At 40.9% G+C, this 17,212-nt stretch overlaps 1 protein-coding gene across 17 annotated transcripts in view; it reads right to left on the bottom strand.

The window, feature by feature from the left end:
• The window catches only part of KLHL15 (kelch like family member 15), a 35,051-nt gene extending 17,841 nt beyond the window's left edge, over positions 1 to 17,210 (bottom strand). For 8 of the 17 annotated variants that reach the window (XR_012589564.1, XR_012589565.1, XR_012589563.1 and 5 more), the window contains exons 1-3: positions 16,218 to 16,718; positions 14,762 to 14,858; positions 3,505 to 4,216 (exon numbers count right to left, since the gene is read on the bottom strand). Coding sequence is in view for 13 of the 17 variants with exons in the window: in XM_074604627.1 (XP_074460728.1) it covers positions 3,505 to 4,209 (705 nt within the window). In the remaining 4 variants the exon portion in view is untranslated. Of the gene's footprint in view, positions 1 to 3,504; positions 4,217 to 4,503; positions 4,695 to 12,825; positions 12,933 to 13,168; positions 13,700 to 14,761; positions 14,859 to 16,048; positions 16,178 to 16,217; positions 16,719 to 17,173 lie in introns of those variants that run through there. The other 9 variants (XM_074604567.1, XM_074604608.1, XM_074604597.1 and 6 more) reach the window with 9 other exon arrangements.
• Positions 17,211 to 17,212: the final 2 nt, after the last annotated feature.

Raw genomic sequence — 17,212 nt, 5'->3', positions numbered from 1 at the left:
CTGTGCAACAAGGACAATGCCCTCAAATTGAGCATTTTGCTCTTCCTTTTTATAAACTGGCAAGAGAAATTATCACGATCAAGCTGGAATCTAACTCAAATCTAATATCTCAAATTGAAGTGGAGCCAAGAATCTATATGCCAGGATTGAGATGCTCAGCACATAACAAATACTGCTAACAAATCTATCCGAGTCAGCAATAACCTTTAGACATAAAAATATCAAGTGCAGCACCTATTTAAGATAAGAGGGGCCCACTAACCTCATCCACTAGACACTTCTTATAAGCTTCAGCATACGAAGTTGTAGAAGTAGATACATATGAATTACTAGACATGGAGGTAAATGAGAAAAAAAAAAGAAATTCAACACATTTATCAAAGGTAAAGTCACAATGACATAAAATTACAATGGCATCATCTCAAAAGTTACTATTTTCTAGGCACAGGAAAGCACATACTGAAAGACAATGTGCTATTCATCCTACCTCTAAAGCAGAAGCTCATTCACCTAGTGATTAGGAAGCTTCTGCTTTAAACTGGGAATTTATAAATCAGCATGGGCTAGTCATAACAAACCCTCCAGAGTGGACATCAACAAACCCTTTTGATTTTAAGGACAGAGGTTTTGAAACAACATTTCAATCTGAGCCGTACACAGAAAGTAAATGGAGCTTAAACAGTATACGAAGGGAAATCATGACATGGTTGCCTCCAATAACACAGATATGAACTCAATCATCTAGGAGAAATGCCCTCTAACTTTTAACTCCAACCTTCCTCAAGACTTAGAGAGCCACAGATATGTTTCAAACAAAGAAAAACGTAACATGGATAATGGAACTTGTGCTTCTCCCCATACACTTTGCCTTTATTTCCTAACCATTCCCCAGATCTTTACTTCAGCTATCTTTGCATTTTTCCTGATACATCTGCATCTATTTTAAGGACTGAGGAACAAAAGGAGTATCTCTTCATACTTCAGAAGCAGTTCTTCCAGGATAGTTTAGAGTAAGCAAACAGGCTGCACCTTCACTCCAAATGCACATCAGCCTCAAGGTATAAATCTAGTCACTCATCAATTCCTTCTTAAAAGGACAAGCCATCCCACTAAAAATGTACATCTCTTCCAAAAAATGATGTAAGAAATAGAATGGCTTAAGAGGCCAAAAGTATCCTTACTGTGACTTGCAAAGTTAAGTTATATAAGTTATTTATATACTACAATGACAGGCATCTTAGAAATGCATATTAGCAAGATTACATAAGAGTACATATGACAAGCCAGCCAGTGTACAGCGAATACAGAGCTTGCTGGACCATAAGAGTCAACCTCAGTTTGTATTTGATACATTCACGCAGGCGTTTCGTCTGTGCTGGCTTCAGGAAAAGGGTGAATTCTGTTTGTGGATCACCAAAAAAAGCAGTTTTACCAATATCTTCCCCCTTCTACACACAAAAGGGAACTCTCCTCAGGTTACTTCTAGAACAGTTAACAGACATGCTCTTTTATTTAAAAAAAGGAAAAAAAGAAGTGTGGTCTATATTTTGATGTTAGCTCCAACTGGAGTTGTCCTTTGTCACTTGTCATGCTGGATTACTCAATGCTCTCTAGCCAGGGCAAAACACAAATATATTCCTAGCTGCAGCAACAAATGACAGACTTATTTAGCTGTGCTTCCGTCTGCTGAGTTGTCCCACTCCAGAATCTTCACTGGCTTCTCTCTGCTCCCACATACAATTAATGGAAAGGGTATTCACAGATAAAGCTTTTATACATGGGTATACTAACTGGGATGCTAAAAATTACTTCTCTCCTTAAGTTGTACCTATCTGGCCACTTGGTAGCTGTCAAGATAAAACATGAGAAGCACTGTATGCAGGATTTATACCACTAATACCAAAATCAGATCCAGAAGTTACACCTAAATATAATGCTGAAGACCAACATATACTTTTCACTTACAGAAATTTAACTGAAGACAGCTTGATGCTTGAAATCCTGTCCCAAAAACTCAAAGAGCTGAAGCAGTCTTTCAGACGAGTCTTACCCTATTAGACTGACCTTAAGAATACTCTGTGAATTCTATTAGTTTTCCTACTGAAGGGTTTAAATGATGTAACAATAAGGCAAAAGCATTATTAGAAACAAGACACTACACAGTATCTTGCAGAGCTCAGCTCTTACTAGCTGGAAATGTTTTAACCCAATATAAACATTACATTACTGTTCTAAAATATGTCTAGGTATTTATTTTGTTTATGTCTATAGGCTAATACAGGATCATAAATATATTTTATGTATTATTACATCCTCTACTCAATTCACACACACAAAACCAAAATATAAAAACTCACTAGTCTCTGAAGTAATTAACAGCTTATATGATTTAAAATACAAATAAGTGTAAGCATGACTGCTTAAATGATCCAGTAGCCCTTAAAATGACCAGGAACAACACAACTTTACCTGCATATTCACTAGATACTAAAGTAAAAATATATAGGAAATTAATTTGTAAGAAGCCCAACAAAAACACAGGGTCTTAAATCCTATTAATTCACTGACAGGTGAAAAATACACAAGTTAAAGTTGTATCTTATCACACAAAATTAACATTGTTAAAGCAAAACAGCACAGTTTCAGTAATTCCTAACTTAAATACCCTTATCGTTACTAGCCTGAGAGAGTGCTGCTTACAAAGTTTTGTAATTCTCTACTGTTGACAAATATTCAGAGGTTCTCAAGAACTAGAAAACAACGTTTTTTGTCTATTCTTCAATGGAACAGTAGAAAAAGCGAGTACTCTTTTAGCCTCTTAATACATACAATGATCAGTTGAATTTTAGATCACAAAGATTCCCCTGATATTTAAAGTAAATTATTACATTTCACATCGTCAATAGCCTTTGATAGTATTATGTGCCTTGTGTAGAAGCAAATTTATGTGTAACTTTGCAGGATCAGGACTTACTTACAACTGCCATGTAACAGCACAAGCACTAAAGATACAACAACAACAAGAACACCCTGCAGATTTAACAGCAGATGCTAGTTTCCATATGTAAATAAAAAAATCAGTACTTAAAACACGTAAAATCTACAGTCACTATATTTTGATTATATCTGTAACAATTATCGTGACATATGCACTGCATACTGTATGCACCTCTAAAATTTCTGGAAAGCAAGAAGCAACTTGTGTAAAACAGTAAGAACAACTGAAATAAAACTTGATACAAGTGACCTTATTTTAAAACGTCCTTTCATATGAAGTCACTTAAAAACATGTATTATAAACCTACCTGTTCTCCAGTCATTGTACATACTATTGTCTAATAATCAGATGACAATACTTTTATATGTTTGTCTTTTATGGGTTTATTAGAAAAATAAATGCTATCTTTTTGTTCCTCCTAATAGGTTTGGGAATCTTACCTATTTAATGACATGCTGCCCTAGCTAAATGATGAATCCTGTCTATTGGTTTTCAAATGCACCAACCTTCTCAAAAACACTGGATGGTGTCATCAAACAAAACCTGATGTTCTGAATGATGGTGTCCGTATGCCTCCAGCGTCTTCTATCATGGCGCAGCCAGGCCTGAACAGCTTCATACAGCTCTATCTCTGGAAACCTGCTCAGATGATCATTATCCAAGTAAGACATGAGCTTCTCAAAGCTCAGATATGAAAGGAAGTCAGGTCTGGACATGAGTGGCACAAAATTCTCTAGCAGAAAGGAGTCCAATTTTTCCCTGACTCCTTCGATGTTTACACCAAAATCATCCAGAAGTCTCATGATTTCTGCACAGTTTTCTAAGCAGATTTTAGCTAAGAGAAAAGAGCAGCAAAATTTTACCACCTCTATAAGCTGGACATACATGGCAGCCTGGAGGATTTCATGAACAGTGTTCATACTCAGTTCAATAGTTCCATAGTACATGAATTGGAGGACATGACTGAAGCCTGTAGCTGTCAGACCTTTCAAATGGATTTTGTCCTGATCTCGTTCTCGCATATCAGCTGTGAACATAATCCTGAAGTAATCACTCTGGGTGGCAAGCAGTGCTTTATGGGCCTGAAATTGGTGGTCTTCAATGACAAGTGTGACATCAAGAAGCAATCCCTCCTCATACAGCGCTCTGAATCCAGCAGAGACACTGGTGTCATGGATGGAGGAGCTAAACCCTTCCACGTCCCCTGCCATGAATCACCTGGGGGGGAAGAAAAAAAAAAATAAATAAAAAGAAATTGTTGTTTCTAATAACATATCACAAGCCCTTCCTGACCAGGTATGTCCCGGGATTGCTTTTATTAAGACTTAAAAGTCTTCACCATCCTTTTTGTTTTCTCTTCAGTTGAAAAATCAACTTAAGAAACAATTTAAAACACAAACTTTAAATATTTCTCCCCCCAAAATATTCTCATTTTAAAGAGAGGGTAATGAACAAGAATAACTATGCAGTACTGCCAAAGTGATTCCTCACTCCAAGCTACTTACTGGTCAGGTAATGAATATGCAAAGTTAAAGAGGTTGCCATGGTTTTCTTCCTATCCTCCTTCAATCTTTCTAAAGATTTTATCTCAGGGGAGCAATAAAACACCCACTCTCGAATATCAAAGGTTTCAGAAAGGAAGCAGAACTTCCTTAACTTCAGAAACAAGCTCCAGTAGATTTGTACAAGGTATAACCTAAAAAAAAAAAATTTAGTCCCTTTAAAGATATACGTCAATTTACTCAAAAGCTATTTCTAGGAAACTGAACATTTTCAGAGATACTATTTAAGTTTGTGTGTCTCACTTCTCCTGTGACAACACAGTCCCTTTTTCCCCCCCCCTTGTTTCTTACTATAGGAATTAATTAGGTGATGAGATTCATAAAATGCAGTATACTAAGGCAATAGGAAGCACCAACAAGATTAAGACACAATAAATAATATTCTGTATACTGGGTTTAATGAAGCTTAATTGCTTATTAAGCATGTGAACATTTGCAGATGCATAGTGTTACTTACGTGCAGCCTATAGTCAAGCTGTAAATAAGCCAAAAATAAATTAAAGACTAACAGGATCCTACCCTGTTAAAGTTAAGGAAGATAAACACTCAATAAAAATCTCTATCAAAACTATTTAAAAATCCAGGAATTTGTCACAATCTTGCTCAACTTCCTTGGGTTCAGGTAGGGTGAAGCTGCATGAGGCAGCTTGAATCAATCTAACAATTTATAACTAATCAAAGGGCAATGGTGCACTCCATTCTCCTTCTTTGTCATTCTGGGGTCTGAGCTCCCGCTCCCTACTTTGAGCCATTTCTGGGGCTCATTTGACTGCTCTAGAAAACCAATTCAACTCACAAACCTGACAGAAAACTAAACCAAGGTGGGGGGAACAGGACACATACAATGACGCGTGATGCAAACAACACCCCACCACCACACACAAAACCTCAAAACCAGAGAGCTTTCTGCTTATCAGTGAGCTTGCTTCTGACTTGACACAGCAGGGGGCATGGCACAAGAACCAATATGATGCAGAGGGCAGGACATCACACATGAGCAGGAACGGGGAAGAAGAGTAACATCTTCCTGCTTTGGCATTAACCAGCTACGAGAATTGGTTCAGCCATTTTTGTTTCACTTTATGCCACCTTAAATTACACTGCAACATTCACTCAGTTATTTGTGCATTTAAAACTGAATTTTGTATAACAATTAAAGTTAATAATGTTTTGGTACTGGTAACCTACATGAAAAGCTAAGTAACACCAACATCAACACATTTAAAAACTGATAACTGTCAAGGTTACAGAACTTTACAGCAGTATATGGACTCAGAAGTGACTCTAGATTGGCCCAGGTTTCACAACTTCCAAGAGCAGTTATCATGCTATTCCCACTTCCTCAAGCACCACATCCTGGCTGCTGACATTTTAACTGGAATGTATTTTATTAGACTCCATCAACAGATAATCATCTCCTCTCCTTAATTCATCAGCACACATCCTGGAAAACAAAACTGGAGATACTCTTTGTCTCTGCAAAAATACAATGGTGAGTGGGTGTTTGTAGCCACACCCCATGGAATTAGCACTGCTCCCACGCTGTTAAAGCCTGCTGACAGGTTTTGTGCACAATAGAGTTAATGCCAGGAGTATACATGAAAATTAAGGTTTTATGACAAAATTAAAATTCCTGAAAGTAAGAACAGCAGCAAGAGAACAAAGCTGACAACGCAATCACTTTCTTGCCAGTATTGATGAGAGCACACTCCCCTCAGAGTCACTGGAGAGAAAATGCAAACTGCTCTGGAGCTTCATATTGTGAGTCCCTTATTTCTGAAAACAGCACACGCGTACCAGAAAAAAATTACCATCAAATGTTTTTCTTAGCTGTTGCCAATTCTTGCGTAAAAACATACAAGGAAAGAATTACTTTACTAATTCTTAGCACCTCAAAATAAGGCCTCACTTTTCAGGATTTTGGTTTCTTATTGGATTTCTGATATCAAATACAAGGTAAACACCAATATCAGCTTTTTTCTTTCACTAGAGCACTTGTAAGACCTCCCTCCCCCACCTCCAGTTCTCTGATGTTTAATAATAGTTGAGCTCAAACTTCGGTCTTTCCTGTTTAAGAGATTTAATGGTCACTTGCCTCTAAATGGACCACCCGTTTTCATAAACTATACAGCAACTTGAAATAACTATGTCTCAATTCTGTTTGAAATTGGCAAAGAAGTTCAAAGGTTACCGGGATTCTCAGCCAGTACAATTGTGTAAATCACATTTCGTTAGGAGACCAACAAAGACATATGGCTCAGCTTCAGTTCCAAGATCAATGGAAAAGACTGGGCAGGGCAGCTGGAATTTACAAATGTGAGAAATAAACAGAGTAACACAACAATATATTGGGGGGGTGGGGGGGGAGAAGTCAGTCAGAAATGAAGCAGGTGACTGAAGCAATATATATTAATCTGAAAATAATGGGATGTCCCATCACAGGCTCACGCAGGCAGCAATCTCACAGAAGGGGTTTCTTCAAAACAGTACATATGTTACTGCGTACGTGAACACCGTAGAAGAACCATACCAGTAAGCTCCAAACGCATAACAGGGTCTTTCCCCTTAACTTGAGAAAGATAATTACATTATAGGCACTCTGCAAACAAAAGGAAAGAAATTAACTTTTACATAGAACGGCTTTAGAAGGCCTCTTTCAAAGAAGTAAAAGGAAAAGTTGGCAAGTGAAGACAAGCAGAGACAAATGGTACAGGGTAAATGCACCAAATCCAGAGAAGCACCTCCAGTGTTCCTTTTAAGGATCAAAACAAATAAATAATACACAAAACCAAGAAACCAGCACTAGTGAGGATGTTGGGCAACCTGCTGAGCCAGGGGGGTGGACCACGTGACCTCCAGAGGTCCCTTCCAACCTCAACCAGTCTATAATTCTGTGATCATGTTGCTTTTCCATGGATACTGCAATGATTATTTTTTTTTATGACCATAATTTTAATTCTGATTAAAGAGCAATAAGACACACACACTCAAATCAGATATAAGCTACTACCCTTCAAATTTTAAATCTATGAAAAAATAAGGTGCTAGGAAACACCACAATACACTTTAAAAACCCCTGCACTTAGGAAACTCCTTTTAGGGTTCTAATTTTCACGTCTTCCTAAAACTGGCTATTCTGTAAAAATATATTAAAACCGGAAGTCAGACACAAAACTCTACAATGGTAACAAAGTGGTCAACACTACGAAATTATTATTTCAGAATATTTTAAAATGTGGGGGTTTAAGTCACTTAATTGTTCATTTCACATCCCTGTTTATATTATTTTTAGTAAATCTACAGTTTTCAATCTCAAAATATTCTTCCTCTCAAACATGGCAGCATTTAATGGATTATTTAAGTAGAGACAAAACCACTAAGACTTCTCCATAGCACCATCTAAAGAAGCTTCAGAATTCTATGAGTGAAAAGTGAAAAACTACTTGTCTTCCTGCATTAAATAAAAGGAGTAAATACCCTTTTTTGGCATAAAGCCATACACAATATCAGCAAATATATTTTTCTTTACAACACAAAAATGTATTGGCCAGCGCAAATACACAAGGGAGTTAAAACAGCACAGAGACTAGGAAACTAGATAGTTAAATGCATATTATGATCAACTGGTAAAAATCTTCGTTTCTGTAGCTAGTAGCTTTAGTCAAAAGCAAATAGCGATGTGGTAGTTCAAATATTAAAAAAGCAATACGAAATACTCTCAAATGAAGTAATTTTTCTAAAGCATAGCTATGCCATTCCTCCCACACACAGACTTGCAATCTTAGATGTAATTCTATGCACTATTTGAACGCTGCAGCTTATTTCCCGGAGGACAATAACATAACCATTTTTTTTTCACATTTTCAATAAAAATGCAAAATTTAGAGTTAGATTTTCTTCATCCATGCCAATCACAATAGCACACTTAATCCTAAGGAAGACATGTAGCATACAGTGGTCTATAAGAAAACTGGAACAAAAAATTCCAATGTATAAACAATAAAGGGGAAAGAAAAAAAATAATCTAAGTTGACGTTCTGCATTGTTCTGCACATACTAGAGCCGATCAGTATAATGCAGCACAGGAAGTAAGATTCTCTGCTGAAAAGCCAAAAGAGAAATACGCTTAACCTTATTAGCTTTCCCTGACATTTGTTCCTCTTTTAGCACATAATGCATTACAGAGTCTACTCTGCCATGACTGTAAAAGCACTTACTTGGAACACTGATTTCTCATCTTTATTCTGCAGCTGTAATAAAAGTCTGAAAACCCTGTTCCAGACTGCTTTTTCTTGCTAAACAAGGAGAACCTTCTTTCCTCAGGGTGTCTGACGCTCTTAGTCACAAACAGAAGAAATGGAGTCTAAATGCACAGGCTATTGAGAAGGAAGTTATGGAATATCCACCTTTGGCTCACATCCTGCTTGATTTAAAAATCTATCCAAAAGCAGTACTTGCTGAAAAAGTGCCCTTTAAATAACTGTGTTTATGTAATATGTAAACTTATATGCACTTTCTAGGCATAGAAATGTATTGTTCTAGGAAAGCAACTGACAATACCGACTACAGCACACCAGCTAAAAGGCAAATTTCTGCTTTACTGCTGTTCCTTAATAACTCATTTGATATGCTGAGACAGAACTAGCAAGTTCCTTTGTTTACAGATTTTGAAGTACTTGTTCATTCTGCCTACCTCACAGAAATTCTGAAAATGCACCTATGTGAACACAGCTGAACAACAAATTTTCACATAATAAAACACTGTATCTAGGAGTTACACAAAAAGATATCACCAGACATACAGAACCATACTTTGGTTACAAAAAGTACTAAAATAGAGCTTGAAATCCAATAATCTGTTCCATCTATCCCATTCCTTTCATCCATCAAACACATGCATTTAAATATGTGCATTTAAATTTTAAAGCCATTACATATGCTTTATTTAGTGAGCTGCATAGCAAAGACGGCTTTGAGCAGAACTCTTTGACCCGAATTTTGTTAAAACACTTTCCTGCACAAATAGGACATTTCTCCATATTCAAATGTTATATACACATACAAAAATACAATACACACAGGCATTTACACATACAAGTAAAACATTCTCAACTGCACATATGCGTCACTGAAAACCGGGCCTTTGAACGCAGCGTGCTGCAATGAGTGAGAATGCACTGAGTGAATAAAAATACACTTATACAGTCTAAATAACTCATCCCCCAAATTAAACCTTTGTTACATGGTTTGATACTAAAACCACTAACTAAAACCTTGTCTGAACCACCAGTTCTTACCATAATTCCCACTATCAGCAACAGAAGGAATGGTGTAAAAGTGAGATAGATCAATAACCAGCGGATATGGAAACATTCCATTGCTACAACAATTGCAAATGTAGGAAACAAAGAAACACAGCAAGTTACAATGTGTTTTATCTAAAATCCTTTATAATTAATATACTAAGTTGGGGAAACAAATTATCTTAAACATATCAGTAGGTTCACACTAAAGACTTCACCCAATCCTTGCTGAGAATTCCAAAAACACTGGATTACTTTACAAGCAAGAAGTTAGGAGTTTACCAGTCGCTGTCAGTCAGAGGAAGCAGACTGTCAGAACTCTACAAATTAAAACTTGAATACTCATGAAAAGTGTCCACACTGCATGAAGAATTTCTTAGGGGCACGCATCTGACCATGGCAGATCCTCTTACAATCTCTACCCATGTTGCTATCTCTGAGCAACCTGCATCAGTTCATAACAGTGGCACTTTTATAACACATCTGTTGTCTCTGGGGTCATTATGGTTATTCTAGAAGCATTATCAGAACTAGCTATAACCAAACATACTAAAACTCAGTATGGATTGTGTCTCAGCTCAGTATGGTTATACGTCACCCTGTAAGTAAGGTAGAACCCTGCTGAGTAGTTTTTAGCTATCTTCAGGGAGTACAGTACTAGGGAGAGTATTTAGTTCCATTTTCTTTTTGAGAAACCTCTAACTCAAGTAGATACTCTCACATGCACATATTTATAATGGATAGGGTTCTCAACTCATGTTACTCTCTGTTCCTAAAAGCTTGTATTATAAGCAAATTCAGTCTTTCTGCACAAAATGATCCAAATGTTACAAGCACACACACACAAAGATCAGAACCATTTTGTTTCAAAATACTGTTGAAGAGTATAGTTTTCACATATGTTGAATTTAGATGAGTACTAACTGATTATATGCCAGAAACTTCCCTTGTACAACACTAGCCACCAGAGAATAAAATATATTCCCCAGATCAGCCCTTAAATAAGCTTTAGGATGACTATCTAAAGGATTCTGACAAAAGTACATGCTTGACAAACATTTCAAGACTACCAGGCTTATGCATCAGCTGTAGTTACTTGACCAGTTTACCTTCACCTAACTGAATCTAAACTCAGCTTCTGTCTCATGAATTAACATCAACGAGATATACATTAGTTTCGCATTGTATTAGCCCATTATGTGGATGATGTAACTGTACTCCAGATGTTAAGGTAGTTTAAAACATTTGGCTAGAAGATCATTGCGTCACTACAACTGTAGCAAAACATGCTCCTGAACATAGAGCAAGCTCAGCTCAATGCTCTTCCAATTATATTTGCTGATAACAGAACAGATGCCCAGTATAAAATATTTTTAATACATCCATAAGAATGAGTCTTTAACTAGAAAAACTTGTATCACTAATACCTCTTAGATGATTGCAGTGTTGAAAACTACAGATTTGCCACTGCTCTCAAAGCAGACAGAACTGCTCTATCCCTAGTGCCAACATTCCTTATTATATACGTTTGTGGCTTATATAATGATTAATTATTAAAAATGTAAGAACAAATTATAAATAAAGAATTATTTTCTCATTGTGAAGATATTTATTGAGAAAATCACAATGTATTTTATACAGAAAAGTAGTAAATTAAGTATTTCTTAGTAGCAAAAATATAACCCTACTTCTTTATATCAAAGTGTTTGGACTCAGCACATAAACATTTAGCATAATAAGAAGGTAATGAGCTACAAGTAGTACCTAAACTATATTAGTAAAAATAATTTTAATATAAATTAAGATAGGTGAACTACCTCTTACTTTTTATTCTGTATATTTTTTGCTAACTTAGTTAATACTTTTAGCATCTTCTGAGAAAATGAGATTGAGATTTTGCCTTTTGTTCAAGACACGCAGCTTTTGACCTCAATACCAAATGTCAATCTAATTTGTCAAGGACAGAAATCTCAAACATATTAAATTTTTACAAATTTCCCCCAAATTGGCAGCTAGATAAATAAAAAAGAACCAGTGTCTCCAGTGTGAGCTCAACAGTTATCTGTTCTGCTTTGCTTGCTGAAAGGCAAATCAACACGTGTAAATCCAAACCAGCCACAGGGTATAATTAAGGAAAGTGAAAGGAGATGAGTGACACTGGGAAAGTTTATAGGACATGTGGTAGAAATTAAACACATTAGTTAGGTGTTGGAAGGAAAAAGACAGAAAGGATGTTGGCACATGGTGGTATACTGAGGGGAGTTGAGTGCGAAGTGGGGCAATGGTGGTGAAAGAACTGGGCTATTATCTTAGGAACGAGTATAGACAATAAAGAAGTCAACAGGAAGCCAGACTTCAATAGTTCTGCCCTTTTATCCAGTAACAGCTTTATAGTTCCCCTATTCTTCTTCTAAAGGGGGAAATAAAAAAAAAAAAAAAAGAAGAAACCTTTAATTTTGTAAGTGACGTTTAAGTATTTACCAAATAGGTCTAAGCTCCAGTACCACTCCTGAACAGCAATCTACTCGTTCTGTTCACAGATACTTTTTTCTCCTCCAACGTCACTGACCGCGAAATAGCCATTTTCGGGGTAGGCACTCAGATGACCTACTTCAGCTTGTCTGCTTGACACGTTTAGCACCACTCCGCTGTGAGCCAAAGCTCACAGGCCGAGCTTCCCAACGAACAGGGCAGGCGGTCTCTGAGTTAGAGACCTGCCGCGGCCGCCCCTCGATCCACCGCTCCACGGGCGCGCAAGGTTTTAACGGCGCCCGCCCGGCACGGCCAGGCCATGCCCGCCGCCCCCTTCCCCGGCGGCCGCCCGTGCTGCCGCCGCCGCCTGCCTCGGCCGGCAGACCCGGGGGAGGAGGGTGCCTGAAGGCCAGGAGGGGGCCCGGGCCGCCCTCGGTGGGGCGGGCAGCGGCGGGAGGGCCCGGGGGACCCCGGCGGCGGCTTCACGTACCTCTCGGCGGCGGCGCTGAAGACGCGGCTCTCCCGCTGGACCGGCGGAGAGGGGGGCCTCTGTGTAACATAAAGCCGGGGGCGGCGGCGGAGGGAGGCGCCGGGGGGCTGAAGAGAGGGGCAATGGCTGAGGCAAAGCCAGGAGGAGGAGGCGGAGGAAGGGGGGATCCTAGGCTCCCTCCTCCCCGCGGTCCGTGCTCAGGGGGAGGTGGGGAGCCGCCCCCCGCCGCGCCGTGCCTGTGCCGCAACTCCCGGACACCGGCGCTCCCGGCCCTACCTGGCCTGGCCTCACCCTCGGGGTCTCTGCCGCTCCCGCCCGCCCCCCACCGCTCACACTTGTTTACCTTCTGCGCTGCCTAGCACGGCCGCAGGCGCCATCTTCCCCCACCACCGGCACCCCGCGCCGGCCGTCACTTCCGCCGCCACCCGGGGACCCGGCAGAGGGAGGGGGGGCGGCTGCCCGGGGCGGCAAACCGCCACCGCCGCGCCCCCGCTTCGGCCTGGCCCGGCCCTGCTCCGCTCGCCAACCCGCGCCCGGCGGCCTGCCCTGTCCCATCGGCACCTCCCTGTGTTAGCCAGGTGCCGGGCCGGCCCTGGCTCTGCCGTCCCGCACCAGCAGCCGCGGTGAGAGGAGCCCCTTACCAGAGCCTAGCAAAAGCCGCGCATGGCGGGGCCTTGGGGACGCAACAGCACCAAGCATCATCTGCGTCTGTGTGCTGGAGCTCAGCTGCAAACCATGGCCCCAAAGTTTCCGCAGCTCCCGGTGTTCTAGGGCAGCAGCCTCCTGGGGGTGTTGAGCTGCAGCCCACCCCGGGCAATAGCAACCCCTGCTAGGAGCTGGCTGAACTCCTCCCGCGACACCTGCCCAGCTCCCCACAGGCAGCCTGGCCAGCCAGCGTGGGAACCGGGTCACCAGAGTCCCGCGGGTCAGGGCCACAGCCACCAGTGCTTGGTGTAGCAACAAGCTGCAGGCAGCTCAGGGGGGGGACATGGCAGCCTAGCGTGGGACAAAGAGGGCTTTGCCTTAGCACAAGCATCAGCTCCTTGTTTTCTCTATCTCACCTTTGCCCAGCAAACTCCGACTTTTTTATAAGAGGTGAACTAAACTACATGGACCTTCAGTTTGCCACTGCCACCCCCAAACCATTCGCTACCTGCTACATACCTCCCTGTCACCTTCTCTGTCACTCACTGCTTTAAATAGCAGGCCACATGCTGCCATCCTCTCCCTGTTTATTGCCGTTCCCATCCCCTTTGCTGCCTATTTTCAGTCTCTCATTACCACCTGCACCCCATTCTTGATTTATACAACAAGAGCCGTACCTCCCTCCTCTATAGCTGCCACCCCCAAGATGAACATCTTCCCCACCTTTCACAGCCTCACACAATGAAGCAGCAATTCCACGCGCTGCTCCACAAAAGACTTCCCACTGCGATTCCCACTCAGTTCAGCTGCCCCCCTACTGCGCCCTCACAGCCTGCTTATTCCACGCTACAACCTGCTGCCGTTCGCTCCTTCATCCCAACGGCCCAACCTCTCTCTGCTTGGCAAACTTTATACTATTCCACCATATCTGCTTACTCATGCGGTACATTTGCCCCATCTCCCCAGTCACTGTTTGAAAACCTGTTACTTGTGCGCTTGCAGTGAAGCAACCAACCTTTACGTACTGACTCCACTAAGGCAGATACCCTTCCTGCCGCACAAGTCTCAAAGGAAAGATATTCCCTCCCTCCTTTATTCATAGGACACGTCTTCTGCTGCACCAAGCACATACTTGCTCGCATCTCGTGCTTCAGCAAGGAAAAACTGGAGTAGAAAGTTCTTCATACACAGAAGTAATACAACTTCATGCATCCGCCTGCCCTCCTTGGACTTTTGACCTTCATAGGTCAGCAAGCGTGGAAAAAGCTAAGCAGGACTGTTTTGGTTTTACCTGACTGTCATTTTGCTGTTTGCAGTTTGTGGTAAGCTGAGGCGTAAGATGATCTTCAGGTCTCTCCTAAGCGCTGCCACAGAAGACGACCTCAAACCTAGCCAAAAAAAAAAAAAAAAAGCCCAACAGCTTTGACATACTTACTCTCAGCACTTAAAAGCGCAAAACGCACCCCATCCCTTTCTCCTTTACATTGGACAATTTCCTCTACCGAAAAATCAAAATATGATACCAACACCTCAATTGTAATCTCCTAAATAAAAATGTGAGAATGCTAAATTTGGGCCCTCGACAATGACCAAGGTTATCAACATTGCCTTAGTTAATATTAATTTACACAGAGATTTGGGCTGATGCCTCCAATTTAGGTATCTGCATGAAGTCAGTTACTAGTTTCCAGTGGCTTAAATGCGGCTATTGCAATGAATAAAATTCTGGACATGCATTTTTGAGCTACAGTAATGTACTATTTACCATTTAATTTGAGTAATTTTAAACATTATTTAATTTATAAGTATAAGCATAATACAGTTGATGACAACTAGAAATGGTTTTACCTACTTTAATTAGACATTTGCAGACTTTTCTGGGTTTTCTTCATACCACAAATATTCCCAAATACAGTCAAAGTAACAAGACTACCTCAGAATATGCAAAATGTATAATCTCATTGTTAAAATATTCGCAACAGTTGTTTGGGCTTTTTTTTCAGATCCTGACAGTTCCTGGCAAGGATTAAATCCTTTCTAAAGGCTGCTGCAAATGTGACAAAAACTGTTCCCATAATTTTACACTGCAATGCATAATTTAAATGCCTAAGTAACTACAGAATCTAGTATTTTCAGTTTGTTTTCATAAAAGAGTAATTATGTATGCCTGGATGTCGAAGCAACTACAACCAAGTATTGCATCATGTTCCCACTATACTTTGCGTATATCGGTCATAAGGATCTATTATTATTCCCAGAAGTGAGATATTTTATACAGAATTGAAAACACCGTGTGGCTGGATGAGAGATTAGGTATGAAAACTTATTTTTCAGACCAATGTGCAACATTACTGGGTTGCACGACAAATTACCTTTTGTCATTGGCAACACCATTATACATACTGGTAAGGTTTCTTACCACACATTCACATTCATTTCTTCAAAATAAGAATGCTGGCAATGTACTTGCTCTAGGTATATCCAGCAGAACTCACTACTAACTCTTGTATCAGGAAACAATGGAAACAGTTGCATTTGTGAAAGCAGGAGGTTATAAGCATTGTTAAACCAGGCATACCAGTTTCACAGATTTCCATCATCGCATTTCAATCACATGGTTGTCTGCTCCAAACCTGGTTTTTTGATCCAAGCAGTCAGCCAGGCAAAATCTGAGAACCATCACATTTTCCAGTAGGCAAAGCTACTGCCGATGAACATGCATGTATTTGACACGATTGGTTACTTACACTGAAACCTGTTTCTCTGATCATCGAAGAAATCCTATTAGTAGCAACAACCTCTATGCCTTTAAGAAGTTTCCAAGGACAAGTCAATTCAATTTCCCACGGGGGATGATTGTGAACTTGGCCTTTAGTCTCTGGCGAACCTCCAAGCTGGCTCTCATCACTAGATCAGGGATTTTATTCGATTTTAAAAGCATTTATGTCGTACCCAACTCTGAAAACACCACACATTTGGCAGGGCTTTTAGCTGCTTGGTACAAAAGATTTAAGCTGTTTGTATCTTGGGGCATGGTCTTTTATCCATATGGTCTCCCTAACACTAAGCACTCAGTCTACAAAAGACAGTAACAAGAGAAAGGTTGAAATTCAAAATCTTATCAGGCTGATGGCCAGCAGAGATTACTAACATATGCAGAGTGACATTTTACTGTTCAAGCGGGTAAGCTGATCAGACATCAAATTAGATATGCTCATTCCAAGGACATACAAGCACATCTCGCTTCAATTTTACCCCCATCTTCCCCTCTCCATCACACCCACTCACCACCCCAAATAAACCTACAGCTACCATGCTGCGAGACGTGCATCAACAGATGCTGATGCACAAACCGCAAACACAGGACCAATCTCCTTTTTTTGGTGCGCCTTTCAACCAAACTAGGTCCCCACCCTGACCACCCTACTGAAGCAATGGCAGTATTTTGCGTGTGTAGGCACACACAGCGAGAGCACACAGTCACCGCGGCCCTGCCGCGGAGACAAAAGACCGACCATCCATCCCCTCCCCACAGGAACACTCAGAAGCCCGGATTCCCCGGACGCGTGTTGGTGCAGAGCCGTGTGCCAGACCCCCACATGGACTCCCTAACGCTGCTTTTTAACCCCCACCTCCCCCCACCCCCGCCCCAGGGCCTCCCCTCAGCAGCCCCGCGCGTTCCCCCTCAGCCCACAACCGTTACCCGGTGGCAGGCGCGAGGCGCAGGCGCGAGGCGGCCGTC

Source organism: Larus michahellis, chromosome 1, assembly GCF_964199755.1.
Source record: "Larus michahellis chromosome 1, bLarMic1.1, whole genome shotgun sequence".
Classification (NCBI taxonomy): Eukaryota; Metazoa; Chordata; class Aves; order Charadriiformes; family Laridae; genus Larus; species Larus michahellis.
This window is presented reverse-complemented; position numbering and strand designations above follow the sequence as displayed.